Here is a 13,997-nt window from a genome sequence, read left to right as displayed (position 1 = left end):
GCCCAACCGCGAAAGGCCAAGGCTCGTCCGTAATCGCAGGACTTCACGGATAATGCATCTCCCAGCGCAAGGATAACACTCCGCTACAACTATTTCCCTTGATGTACGGACGCAGGTATAGCCACAGTTCACCCCAAGTGCCGGACGCATCCCTGTCCCCCGAATGAGGATAACCCACCAGATAACAGGACAGGTGATCCCAAGCTCTTGGGTGCAAAGTGCAGGATGACTCCAAAGTTCTCCTACGAGGACACCCGTTGAATGCAAGAACAGAGTTCCCAAAGCACACACCAAAGTTAACCCCACATCCCCAACGAGGACACCCGTTGAATACAGGAGGAGGCCTTCAATCATCAGGCATACCCCTCGAGGCCTTCAAGCTTTTCACGGACATCCCTCCTTGACCGTCTCAAGGAGGGAATTCTTCAAAGAGTACCTGCAACAAATACATTAGTAAAAATAACCTCCATTGCTCCCCTCCATGCAAGCTTTGCCCTGAAGTCACCATTGAGACCACATAGACCAATATGTGGATGCGTCCTAACACATTGGACGCGCCCTCACCTTCATGAGACTTGCACCGTCTCCTCAAAAACCATCATGCACAGCATTCCACTTCCTATGGCGCGTCATGGTAAATACAGGCGCATCCTACAGCGTCCATCGCCACAAGATCTCATGTGTCAAGCACTTTCATAATCATTGACGCGTCCACATAGCTTGGGCGCGTCCTTACTTGACCATGCACTCTCCACGCTCCGTAACACATTTCTTCTCAGGCAGGCGCGTCCTCTGTTCCTGGACGCGTCCTAGCCCTCTACAACGTAATACCGAGTTTGACTATAATTAGCCCGCGTTTGACCCGAGTCAATCCAATGCCAAATTTTGGGTATAACAACTACCCCCCAAATTCCATTTGCAGTTAAAAACAAAATTGGAATTTTTATCTATGAACCCGAGCCACAAAATTTGAGCTCACAAAAATAGGACACGTCGTATACGGAAGACGCGTCTTCCATTCTCCTTGTACCTGTAGGCATACAGCTGTCATCCACGTAGCCATCCTTTTTCTATAAATACCCTAGTCACATCATATCACTATCACCATCCTCCCTTCTCTCTCTCAAAATCGCCATTACCGCCGCTGCCAGAAATCAAATCCAAGAACTCGACGATTCCATCGGCCATTACTCGATTTGTGCTGCTTAATCCAACCCCCAACTTACGAGGTATGCAAATCTTCCATTATCTCTTAATTTCATCGAGTAAATTGACTAAAACGAGCAAAAAACCGTTCATATACCTCATGCTTCTATGAACTGTTCTTCATTTTTCTTGTATGTATATGTGTATATATTTATAATTGTATCATACTTTGCTTCTTCGATCCCGTGGTTACATGTTTCTAAGTTATTAGAGAATTTCCCCCAAATCGATTATAATCGATTAAGATTCCATTGCGTTGCCACCATATTGGACGCGTCCTCCCGTCAGGGCGCGTCTTATATCCCCTTATTTAAGACATGTTTAAGCTGTTCCAAACAAAGGTAATATAGGGCCTGAGGCTTTTTAGGACGCGTCATCATAGCACGTCCCCTGCGGTAGATTTCTAGGACGCGTCCTTCAATGTTTCCAGTATCCTCCCTTCTCTTTTTTTCTTTCTTTTTTTTTTGTGTGGACGCGTCCTCAAGTTTTTGTTCATTCTTTTGCAGCTGGAGGACGCGTCTTCTTCCTCACCTTTCCATCCGTTCAAAGTCCTCAACAAACGCCTTGGAATCTATTCCCCGCACCTGATCTCTTTCAAACCCGACTTCCCTGAACCTCATAGGACGAGCTCCTTCCTCAAAAAAGAAAGACGCGTCTTTGAATCTCTCAACTCAAAGACTTCTATAAAGTCTGACTCCAGCTCCGATTCCATGGATCATGTTCCCATAAGCTCAATAATAAAAAAGAAAGGACTCAAATGCCAACGAACCCCAATTCTCCACACCAGGGCCGCCATCGAAGATTGGACGGATGATGAGATTATACCTACCACCAGCCAAAAGCCCCAAGGAATAGCTGTTTCAGACGAGGACGCATCCCATTCTCAGGACGCGTCAGCTTCCCAAGGCGCAGCTCCTTCTCGGGACGCGTCCCCTCTTAGTGTAAGCGAATTTGAAAGGAGGGTTCCTGACCCCGAGACATATCCTGTGTCCCCCCAGAAATCTGATTCTCCCCTGGAACATTGGGAACCTTCAGACGTTGAAATGGATTGTGACTGGGCCAGACTTGATGCTCTAACTGAAGCAGAGAAAAATGCCAGAAGGAAAAAAGAAGGTAAGCTAGCCTGTGTAGCTCTTGACTCAACTGCAACTGACTGGGAAATCCAATGGCACATGAAATACTATGACATGGAGGGAATCTGGGCGCGCCCTCTTCGAACCATGAGGCCGCACATCTTCAACATTGGGAACCAAAGGATTAAGGATCCCAAGAATGGTGCTTACACCAAAATTAATTTCCTTGGGTGTGGGCGCAGCCCTTGCATCCATACATTAAGAAAATTTTGAAATGGTACGACGTGGCTCCAGTCCAACTATCACCAAACTCATATAAGCTAGCCTGGGCTCTGTACATTATGTACCATAACCTGAGATTGGGCGCACCCTCGATAAAAGAATTTAGCTTCTTCTACAGTATCAGGAAATCAATTCCCGGGTACCACTTCCTGGTTGTCAATAAATGGTTGAACAACAAAGGATTTAATGAAGGTAAGATCAGCCATGAACGAGACTGGAAGGAGCCATTTTTCTACATTTATAATGTCAAAAGGACACGCGTTCGCTTCAACTTAGAACCAAGTAAGCTCAAAGTCTTGGACGCGTCCTCCGAATCAGGGCGCGTCTTCCGTTTTATAACCTTCTCTTTTTTTTTCTTTTTGTAACCTATTCTCCCTTCTCTAGAAAAAAGGACTCAGAAAGAGCTAACAGGAAGGAAGAAAAAGAGAGCAGTGAAGGTATTGCAGTATGCTGAGAAGCATTTCAACCTCAAGGACATGATTACTGAGGAGAATTTGAAGAAAATAGAAGCTTTGTCCCCACGAGTGGGTTCTCTTTGCAAATTTCGAGATTTCCATAATGGGAAACCCATTCTCACCGCTTCCGAAAAATCCAAAGGGCTCCAAGCCACAGAAATTATTCAGCCAGACATTAACAAAAAGGTGGACTTAGAGCAAGGTAAGGAATTCTTATACATAAGACGCGTCATGGCTCTAGGACGCGTCACTTTATGCTCACCTTTTTTCTTTAATTTTAGCCTGACTTATAAACGTTACTTTACATCTGCGCTGTCACCTTGGGCGCGCCCTACCCCCCGGGCGCGTCTTTTTGTAAAATTCTGTGACTGCTATTAATATGTTACTTATGCCTTTCCATATATCCAAAACGTATCTTAGGTAAGACGCGTCACTTCTCTAGGACGCGTCATACTCGCACATATATTTATACATCTTTGCATTCGTTTTACTTGACACCTTTCCCTACACTTACACGTCTTTATCTGTCATGCATGTAGAATTTTATATCGTAATATGGGCGCGTCTTGTATTCAGGACGCGTCTTCTCGTACTTAACTAATACCTTTTCATGTTTATATCACAGATATGGCCTCTCTTCCCAAAGGATTCGCAATTGGGGCCTCCAAAAAGCTAAGGGCCAGGAAACAGGCCCCTGCAAAAGTTGATCCGAAGACAAAAAACTCCACTCCTGTTGCAACTCCTTCTCCTCCACCAAAGGTAATTGACACTATTGTGTTAGACATCCCCGAGAAGGTGGAGGACGCGCCCTCCAAACGTCAAAAAGTAGTGCCAGACGATCAATCCTTCGTGCTTCGATACCTGGGCGCGTCCTCAGCTGGAGATTTCACCGAGGATGAAGTCAGAGGCTGGTCCTTTAGGACAGAGCAGCAGACAGAAGAGGCTATGGTTAGGGCTGCAGTTGAGCTTCACTTGCATGCCAGACAGAGTGCTAATATGTCTGCAAGGCTCAGGGCGCGTCTTGCTGCCACTGATACTGCTAAAAGCCAAGCCGAAGACAAGGTAAAATCTTTGGAAAAGTATATCAATTTACTTGCCCAAGAAAAAGATGCTGAGATCAAACGCCTGGAGGGGGAGAAGGCGCGTCTTGAGGAAGAAAAGGTTGTGTTAGAAGGTAATGTTTCCTCTTTGGAGAAAACGATGGACAGTGTTATTGTACTGAATTCCACCATGCAGCTGGAGCTTGACACTCTGAACGATGACAGGCTGCATGGATGGACAGAGGAGAAAAAGTTAGTTTACTAGCATGGCTTCCAGGCTGGATTTGAAGAGTGGTGCTCTGGGTTTATTGCAAATGACCCAGAGTATACCTTTTCAAAGTTTGATGCAGACACCCAGATATGGGTCAAGGATTTCAGGGTCAGGGCCGTAGATTCTATCAAAAGTAAGAGAATTTTTCTGGGCTTAGAGGAAGAGGACGCGTCCCCTACTCCTAATCTACTTCAAACTCAACCTTCTCCTGTAGGCGTCCAAGACAAGCCACAGGACGCGCCTCCTGCTTAGGACGCGTCCTACGTTTATTCATGAAGTTATTTTTTGAACTACTTTAGGGTGCGAGCCCCTGGAAGCCTTACAATTTGTAATGATTATTTTTGAACTTCATTCGCTTGCACTTTTATGAAGTTTCTCTGCCTTAACCATGCAGATTTTTACTTAAGTATTCTATTCTGTCATTTATATGGGCGCGTCCTGTGTTGCGGACGTGTCACCTTTGACCTATTGTTATTTTTTTTACTATCACAGGTCAAGCAAATGTCCGTTATGGGCGCGTCCTCTCTAGTTAAACGCGTCTTTGTTTGTTTCAGAAAATACATGAGTATGGCACCATGATGTACCTGTGTATTTAGTCAAGGCACAAAGCACAATGGGGCGCGTCCTAATGTTTTGACGCGCCTCACCTTCATCCCCAAAAATACTTCATCCTTCAGGCAGGACGCGTCCTTAGCAAGGACTTGTCTTCCTTTTTTAGTTATGTTTTGTCAAAATTAAAAGAGCATCAACCAAGATAACTTGGGCGCGTCCTTGGAAATAGTACACGTCTTAGTTCCATTTTTACTTGAGTTTTATTATTCCGTTTGACAGCCACTACTTCAACTAACATCTGTGTAGAACTATCACTCAGGGCGCGCCCTATGGCTAGGACGCGTCATGCAACCAAGCAAACCAAGCAAATAACTTTTGGAAAATTTCATAAATTTTTATTTATAATGCACTCTGGTGTCAAAAGTGCACCAGTCCCACGGCTACTATGCTCTGTGGGGAAATTATTTCGAAAAAATGACCATTCAACTAGTTCTAAGGTAAGTAGTACATGCACTACCCCCTAGGCTAGGAGGAATTTATTTAATTCTAGCCTATAATCCGGGCATAGACCTAAATATATAATAAAAGAGGTACGTAAGGGGCCAAAGCCGCGCCTTACTGGTAATACTTTCGGAGATGTTCCGCGTTCCACGCTCGCGGAACCAGCTTCCCTTCCATATCTTCAAGGTGATAAGTTCATTTCCACAAGATGGCCTTTATTTTGTATGGTCCTTCCCAATTAGCTCCAAACACTCCATGTTGGGCGTTCCTCGTATTGGGCATCACTTTCCTAAGTACCAAATCTCCCACCTTTAGCAATTGTCCCTTTACCTTCTTGTTATAATACCTTGCGGCACGTTGTTGATACGCTGCGAGCCTTAGCTGAGAATTTTCCCTTGTCTCCTCCAAGAGATCCAAATGAAGCCTTTGATTAACCTCGACATCTTCCTCTGTGTACCGGTCTCTGTGAAGCGATCCCGAACCAACTTCCACGGGGACCATAGCTTCATAGCCATAAGTCAGCATGAACGGAGTTTCTCCCGTAGTAGATCGTGGTGTAGTGTTGTATGACCACATCACCTTCGGGAGTTCTTCAGGCCAATTTCATTTGCGTTCTTCCAGTTTGGTTTTGAGGGTATGCTTTATTATTTTATTAACAGCTTCCGTCTGCCCATTGCTTTGAGGATGATAGACCGCTGCAAACTCCTTCTTAATTTTCAACTCCTCACATAGTTGTCGCAACTCCTTGATGTCAAATTGCTTTCCGTTGTCAGAGACAAGCTTGTAAGGGATTCCAAACCTGCACACGATGGAGTTGAAAACAAAATCCCTGATTTTCTTTGCGGTGATAGTAGCCAATGGCATAGCTTCCGCCCATTTAGTAAAGTAATTGACCGCAACCACTGCATATTTGACGTCTCCTTTAGCTTTAGGTAATTCTCCGATAAGATCGATTCCCCACATGGCAAACGGCCATGGGCTTACCATAGATGTCAAGAGCGTCGCCGGCATAAACGAGTAGTTTGCAAAACACTGGCAGCGATCGCATGCCCTGACAAAATTTGTAGCTTCCTCTTTCATAGTAGGCCAATAATACCCTTGGCGCAAAACTTTCATCGGCAACGAGCTACCCCCCGAGTGATTGCCATAGATTCCCTCATGTACTTCCCTTAAGATGTAATTTCCTTCTTCGTCGTCAACACATCTAAGCAGCGGTTGGTTGAAACATCTCTTGTATAGAACTTTGTCATATATCACATACCTTGCAGCCTGATAGCGGAGTCGACGAGCCTTAAACTTATCCTCGGAGAGTGTTCCCTCGCGAACGTAGGCCAGAATGGGCGTCATCCATGTTTCCTTGGGAGCCTCATCCACTTGCATAATTTCTATCTCTGGGATACTAGAAATCTCCTGGATTTTAAGGGGGATGGATCCTAAAAACATAGCCTCTTGTTGCGACCCCATTTTTGCTAGAGCATCCGCATTACTGTTCTTCTCCAGCAGAACACATTCCAACCTAACTCCTTTGAACATTCCAATCAGGCACTGTGTGCATCTCAAGTATAATTCTGTTCGCGGGCCTTGCACTTGAAATCCCCCGTTCACCTGATTCACCACCAGCTCTGAGTCACTTCTTGCAATTAGGTTTCGCACCCCCATTTCCAAAGCGATCTTCAGGCCATTAATCAACGCTTCATACTCTGCATCAATATTCTTTGCATAAAACTTGAAATGAATTGCGCTCATCAGATGATGGCCTTCGGGAGACACAAGTACTATACTCGCACCTGCTCCTCCATTGTTAACTGCCCCATCCATATGCAAAATCCACCAGGGATGTGGAAACTCCTCCACAGACTCCTCCATATGAGTAGGATGCAGTGTCACTAAAGCTTTGTCATCAACTTCAGAATCAAATTCCAACAAGAAATCAGCTAAGGCTTGCCATTTAATCGCTGTCCGGGGCACATATTCCAAATCAAACTGTCCCGACTCCACAGCCCACTTTAGCATTCTTCCTGATGACTCTGGTTTATGAAGGACCTGTCATAGCGGGTATGCCGTACGGACTTCAATTCAATGGTCTTGGAAATACGGCCGCAATTTTCTTGATGCAAGAATCAGGGCATAAACCAACTTCTCCATGCTTGTGTAGAGAGTTTCAGCGTCATGCAATCGTTTGCTCACATAGTACACTGGTGACTGTTGCCCATCTTCCTCTCTTACCAGAACTGCACTGATTGAATATTCAGACACCGCGAGGTACAGTACTAAAGATTCTCCATCTAACGGTTTTGACAGCATGGGAGGGTTTCCCAGTTGCTCCTTGATTCTTTTGAAAGCATCTTCGCATTCTGATGTCCATATAAAGTATTTCCCCGCTAACTTAATCGTCTTGAAAAACTCCTTGCATCTATCGGACGACTTGGAAACAAATCGATTTAACGCGGCAATTCTCCCAGTCAGACTCTGCACCTGTTTTACATTGGTGGGTGACTTCATATCCAACAATGCATTAATCTTTGCGGGGTTGGCCTCAATTCCCCTATGGTTGACGATGAACCCGAGAAACTTGCCCGACTCCACGCCGAACACACACTTTTGTGGGTTTAATTTCATGCGAAACCTCCTTAGAATGTTAAACATTTCCATCAGGTGCTTGATGTGGTCATCCGCCACCTTGGACTTTACCAGCATATCGTCCACATACACTTCCATGGTTTTCCTGATTTGGTTCTTGAACATCATGTTTACTAACCGCTGGTAGGTTGCGCCAGCGTTAATCAAACCAAACGGCATTCCTATATAACAGTATAACCCCCTGTCAGTAATGAAGGATGTATGCTCTTGATCAGGGCCATACATCGGAATTTGATTGTAACCGAAGTATGCATCCATAAAACTCATCAATGCATGCCCCGCTGTCGCGTCAACCAACTGATCAATTCTTGGGAGCGGGAAGCTATCCTTAGGACATGCCTTGTTAGATATATTTGATAATGTCATGGCTAATATGTTTTATGTTTAGATTTCAGATCTTATTTGAACAGGACAAATCAGTACTTAACTGATCAGTACTTATACTGGAAGTCAGAACTTAAGGGATATCAGTACTTATGTTATCAGGAGATAAGCATCAGGAGATAGATATCGGAACTTAAGTGCTGAAGGACGATCAGATAAGGACAGTAGCTGATTAAAGTTAAGAAGATCAAGATAAACATAAGAAGAGATATGCATGAAGAAGGAATTCCGTAAAGAATGGAATACTTGGAATAGAAGATATCTGATTGATATATTTTAGGAAGCAGAATTATATTCCATATCAATTAGCGATTATCTTGTAACTGTGTAGTATATAAACACAGACATAGGGTTTCCCCTATAAGTGTTATCATTATCGAGAATATTATTTAATATAACCCTAGCAGCTCTCGTGATATTTTGTTCATCACTGAGAGATAACAGTTCCAGATTGTAACAGAGTTTATTGTTTCAATAAAGTTTGTTTTTCTGTTACATAAGTTCTTGAAGTTTGATTTGATTGTAATAAACACTGTATTCACCCCCTCTACAGTGAAAGTGTGACCTAACAAGTGGTATCAGAGCCTTCTGTTAACACACATACAGTTAAAGATCCAAACACAATCATGTCTGACACGGAAACTCCAACTAAGCCTACCAAAACTGAGGAATCATCAAAGACATCAACTTAGAGTCGATATGAGACTATCAGAGTTCCCATATTGAGACCATCTGAATATCCCATATGGAAGGTAAGGATGACCATGTTTCTGGAAGCAACAGATCCAGAATACCTTGATAGAATCAAGGAAGGGCCTCACAAACCTACCAAGCTCGCTGTTGTAGTTGCAGGAGAAGCAGCAACGACCATACCAAAGGAAAAGAGTGATTACACTGCTGAAGATATAGCATCTATTGCTAAGGATGCCAAGGTACGACACTTATTGCATAGTGCCATTGATAATGTAATGTCAAACAGGGTAATCAACTGCAAGACTGCTAAGGAGATATGGGATGCACTGGAGACAAGGTGTCAAGGAACTGAAACAGTTAAGAAGAACAGGAAGACAATACTCACTCAAGAGTATGAACACTTTGACTCTAGGACTAATGAGTCATTGACTGATGTATATGATAGATTTGTCAAACTCTTGAATGACTTGTCATTAGTAAATAAGGAGTATGATCTTGAAGATACAAACCTTAAATTCCTGTTAGCTCTTCCTGAATGTTGGGATTTGAAGGCAACAACAATAAGAGACAACTACAATCTTGATGAAACAACTCTTGATGAAATCTATGGAATGCTCAAGACTCATGAACTTGAGATGGAACAAAGAAGCAAGAGGAAAGGAGGAAAGTCAAGGACAGTTGCTCTCAAGGCTGAAGAGGAATCCCCCAAACCACCTTCCTCAAAGAAAGACAAGGGTAAAGCTCTTATCATAAAGTCTGATACTGAGTCATCAAGTTCTGAGAGTGATTATGACTCAGATTCTGAAAGCTTGCCTGAAACTGATGCTGATGAGGAGATGATGAAGCTGTGTGCTCTTATGGTGAAAGGAATCACAAAGATTGCATACAGGAAGTTCAGGAAGGGAAAGAAGTTTTCCAGGAAAGGCATAAGTTCTGATAAGAAGAATTTCAGAAGATCTGAAGGAAGAGGAGGAAAGTCTGACAGAGGAGATTACGCTAATGTTAAATGTTATAATTGTGGTGAGAAAGGCCACATATCTCCTGATTGCAAGAAGACCAAGAGTGACAAAGGCAAAGCTCTTGTCACAAAGCAGAAAAGCTGGACAGACACCTCAGACTCTGAAAGTGAGGAGAACTATGCATTGATGGCAAATGCTGATAAATCAAGTTCTGAGAGCAGTTCTGAAGCTGCTGAAACAAAGGTACCTCAGACTACTTATGCTTTTCATACTGATGATATTAATGAGTTGAGAAGATATCTTAAAACCATGTTTGTTAGTTATAGAGATCAAACTTTAACATGTGAAAGATTAACTTCTGAAAATCTTGCTTTTAGAAAAAGAAATGATTTTTTAGAAAAAGAGTTAGTCATGTTCCATCAAACTCAGCAGGATAGAGATGATGCTTTTTATGCTAGGGATGAAGTGCTAAAAATGAATGAATCTCTAAAAACTGAGTTAGAAAAGGAGAGAGAGATTATCAGAACTTGGACTAACTCTGGCAAAACAACTCAAAATTTGCTAAGCAGTGGAAACTGGAAAGAGGGCTTAGGCTATGGAGAAAATAAAAATGAAAAAGGAACTGTAGAAATTAAGCCTGTTGATAAGCAAAAGCCGAAGTTAAAACCTGTTAAGTTTGTAACTGAAAAATCTGAAAATGAGAAATCAGAAGTTAAAAAGGAATTAGCTTCTGACAAACTAAAACAGGAAAAGACAGCTGAAGTTAACATAGGCTTAATGACAAAGAAGCAGCTTAAGCATAAGCTGAAAGATGTTAAGAATGCAAACAAGGTAAAATCACCTAGGAAAAACAGGAATGGAAAGGAAGGTGTGAATAAAAGCAATAACTATAAAACTGTTCCTAATGCTCCTAGGAAAGCATGTCATAACTGTGGAAGTTCTAACCATCTAGCTTCTTTTTGCAGGAAGAATAAGAATATTAACTCCTTATCTACAAAGTCAGGAGTTAAGAGTCAGTCTGTTAGATACAAACCACAAAATCCTTGTTTTCATTGTGGTAGTTTATGGCATTCCATTTATACTTGTAAGGAATATCATAGTTTGTACTATGATTATTATCAAATAAAACCTTCTTTAAAGAAAGTTTCTGTTGTTCCTTCTAGTGTAAGTTCTGATTCAAAGTCTGGTAGTATAAGTTCTGATAAGAAAACTGTTAACATAAAATCTGATGCTAAATCCGCTGCAAATGTTAACAAACCTAAAAAGGCCAAAGGATCCAAGCAAGTCTGGGTCCTTAAAACTAATAATTAGTGGTCTTTTTGATTGCAGGGCAACAGGAAAAATATTTTAGTTCTGGACAGTGGATGTTCAGGACATATGACTGGAAATAAGGCCCTGCTATCAGACTTTGTGGAGAAAGCTGGCCCAAGTGTTTCTTATGGAGATGGCAACATTGGAAAAACTTTGGGATATGGCAATATCAATCTTGGGAATGTCATCATTAAAGATGTAGCTCTGGTCTCAGGACTTAAACACAACTTACTGAGTATAAGTCAAATCTGTGACAGAGGTTATCATGTTGATTTCTTTGCAGAACATTGTGAAATAGTTAGTAAATCTAAAGAAAAAATTGTTCTGAAGGGATTCAGGCGTGGTAACATTTATGAAGCTAAGCTTTCAACAAGTTCTGATGGTTCTGCAATCTATTTAGTGAGTAGAGCCTCAACTGAAGAAAGCTGGAATTGGCACAAGAAACTCTCTCATTTAAACTTCAACAAGATAAATGAACTGATCAAGAAAGATCTTGTGAGAGGACTGCCAAAATCAGTGTTTGTTCCTGATGGTCTTTGTGACTCATGTCAGAAGGCTAAACAAAGAAAATCTCCGTTCAAGAGCAAGACTGAATCATCAATTCTTGAGCCTTATTATCTGCTTCATGTTGATCTATTTGGTCCAGTGAATGTCATGTCTATTGCAAAGAAGAAATATGCGTTGGTCATAGTAGATGAGTTCACCAGATACACATGGGTGTATTTCTTGCACACAAAAAGTGAAACTGCATCTATCCTGATTGATCATGTCAAACATCTGGATAAATTGATCAAAGATTCTGTGAAAATTTTGAGGAGTGATAATGGCACTGAATTCAAGAATCTGATAATGGAAGAGTTCTGCAAAAATCATGGAATAAAGCAGGAATTTTCTGCTCCTGGAACTCCACAGCAAAATGGAGTTGTTGAAAGAAAGAATAGAACTCTCATTGAAGCTGCACGAACAATGCTTGAAGAAGCAAAGCTTCCAACCTATTTCTGGGCTGAAGCTGTGCAGACTGCTTGTTTTACTCAAAATGCAACACTCATTAACAAGCATGGAAAAACACCATATGAGATGGTGAAGAACAAGAAGCCAAATCTCAAATACTTTCATATATTTGGATGTAAGTGTTTTGTTCTCAAGACTCATCCTGAACAGCTATCCAAGTTTGATCTAAAAGCTGATGAGGGAATCTTTGTGGGATATCCACTTTCTACAAAAGCCTTCAGAGTCTATAATTTGAGAACAAAAGTGGTCATGGAATCTATCAATGTCTCTTTTGATGACAAGAAGATCATTGGACTTGAAGATTGCATTGATCATGATCAGCTGAGATTTGAAAATGAAGATTCATATTCTGATACCTCAAGTCCTGACAGTCTAAGTCCTGATACTATAAATTCTGATGGATTAAACTCTGATGTTATTGAAACTGTGGTGACTACGTCAAAGGAAGATGCACCAATGTAGGGGGAGCATACTCAAGATATTATCACATCTCAAGAAGCATCAGAACATACATCTGGCTCTTCAAATTCTGATTCGTCAAGTTCTGATAAGCCAAGTACTGACAGTACTGAAAATCTAAATACTGAAGGATCCAACTCAGAGAGCATAGTTTCAGGGGGAGCATCAGAAAATGAAACCGAAGACAGCATGAATCATGGGGGAGCATCCAGTTCTAGAGAAAATCTTCCATCTGCAAGGAAGTGGACAAAATCACATACACCTGATTTGATAATTGGAAATCCTGAGGCAGGTGTCAGAACTAGAACAGGTACTTCGAATGAATGTCTTTACAATTCTTTTCTCTCTCAGTCTGAGCCAAAGAAAGTGGAAGAAGCTCTTCAAGATGCTGATTGGGTGCAAGCAATGCAGGAAGAGTTGAATGAATTTGAAAGAAACAAAGTCTGGACCTTAGTGCCAAGACCCAAGAATAGATCGGTTGTTGGTACAAAGTGGGTATTCAGAAACAAAACTGACAGTGATGGCATAATTGTAAGGAACAAAGCAAGGCTGGTTGCAAAAGGATATTCTCAACAGGAGGGAATTGACTATGATGAAACATTTGCTCCAGTTGCTAGGTTAGAAGCCATAAGGATATTCATGGCTTATGCTGCTCACAAAAAGTTTACTGTCTTTCAAATGGATGTGAAAAGTGCTTTTCTCAATGGAGAATTGGAAGAGGAAGTATATGTTGAACAACCTCCAGGCTTTGTAGATTCCAAACATCCAGATTATGTCTACAGGCTTGATAAAGCACTTTATGGACTTAAGCAAGCTCCTAGAGCATGGTATGAGACTTTAGCTCAGTTTCTTCTGGAAAGTGGATTCAACAGAGGAACTATTGACAAAACACTGTTCTATCTCAACCATGGCAAGGACTTACTTTTGATCCAGATTTATGTTGATGATATTATTTTTGGGTCTCCAAATGACAAACTTTGCAAAAAGTTTGCCAAACTAATGCAGTCAAGATATCAGATGAGTATGATGGGAGAACTCAGTTATTTTCTGGGCCTTCAAGTCAAGCAGAGTGAAGAAGGAACTTTTATTTGTCAATCTAAGTACACCAGAAACTTGCTGAAGAAATTTGGAATGCAAGACTGTTCAAGTGCATCCACTCC

General features: G+C 41.8%; 2 protein-coding genes across 2 annotated transcripts; both read right to left on the bottom strand.

Moving 5' to 3' along the window:
* Positions 1–5,575: 5,575 nt before the first annotated feature.
* Positions 5,576–5,881, bottom strand: LOC141703259 (uncharacterized). Its single transcript, XM_074506826.1, has one exon. It carries the CDS (start codon positions 5,879–5,881, stop codon positions 5,576–5,578), a length of 306 nt encoding a protein of 101 aa, XP_074362927.1.
* A 102-nt stretch (positions 5,882–5,983) lies between these two features.
* On the bottom strand, positions 5,984–7,393 carry LOC141703258 (uncharacterized). Its single transcript, XM_074506825.1, has 3 exons — positions 7,168–7,393; positions 6,275–7,080; positions 5,984–6,160 (listed from the first exon to the last, which is right to left on the bottom strand). The coding sequence occupies exons 1-3, from the start codon at positions 7,391–7,393 to the stop codon at positions 5,984–5,986; spliced, it is 1,209 nt and encodes a 402-aa protein (XP_074362926.1).
* Between the last annotated feature and the right edge of the window lie 6,604 nt (positions 7,394–13,997).

This window comes from Apium graveolens, unplaced genomic scaffold (assembly GCF_009905375.1).
Source record: "Apium graveolens cultivar Ventura unplaced genomic scaffold, ASM990537v1 ctg6396, whole genome shotgun sequence".
NCBI lineage: Eukaryota > Viridiplantae > Streptophyta > Magnoliopsida > Apiales > Apiaceae > Apium > Apium graveolens.
Note: the sequence above shows the minus strand (reverse complement) of the source record. Positions and strands in the feature narration are given on the sequence as shown.

What these genes read in the sequence shown, in the direction of transcription:
- LOC141703258 (XM_074506825.1), bottom strand. Translation starts at nt 7,393, where the DNA reads ATGCTAAAGTGGGCTGTGGAGTCGGGACAGTTTGATTTGGAATATGTG. An exon ending in AGTTAACAATGGAGGAGCAG is followed by an intron (nt 7,081 to 7,167) that starts GTGCGAGTATAG and finishes ATATTGATGCAG; the next exon opens with AGTATGAAGCGTTGATTAAT. An exon ending in TCAAATATGCAGTGGTTGCG is followed by an intron (nt 6,161 to 6,274) that starts GTCAATTACTTT and finishes ATCCCTTACAAG; the next exon opens with CTTGTCTCTGACAACGGAAA.
- LOC141703259 (XM_074506826.1), bottom strand. Translation starts at nt 5,881, where the DNA reads ATGGTCCCCGTGGAAGTTGGTTCGGGATCGCTTCACAGAGACCGGTAC.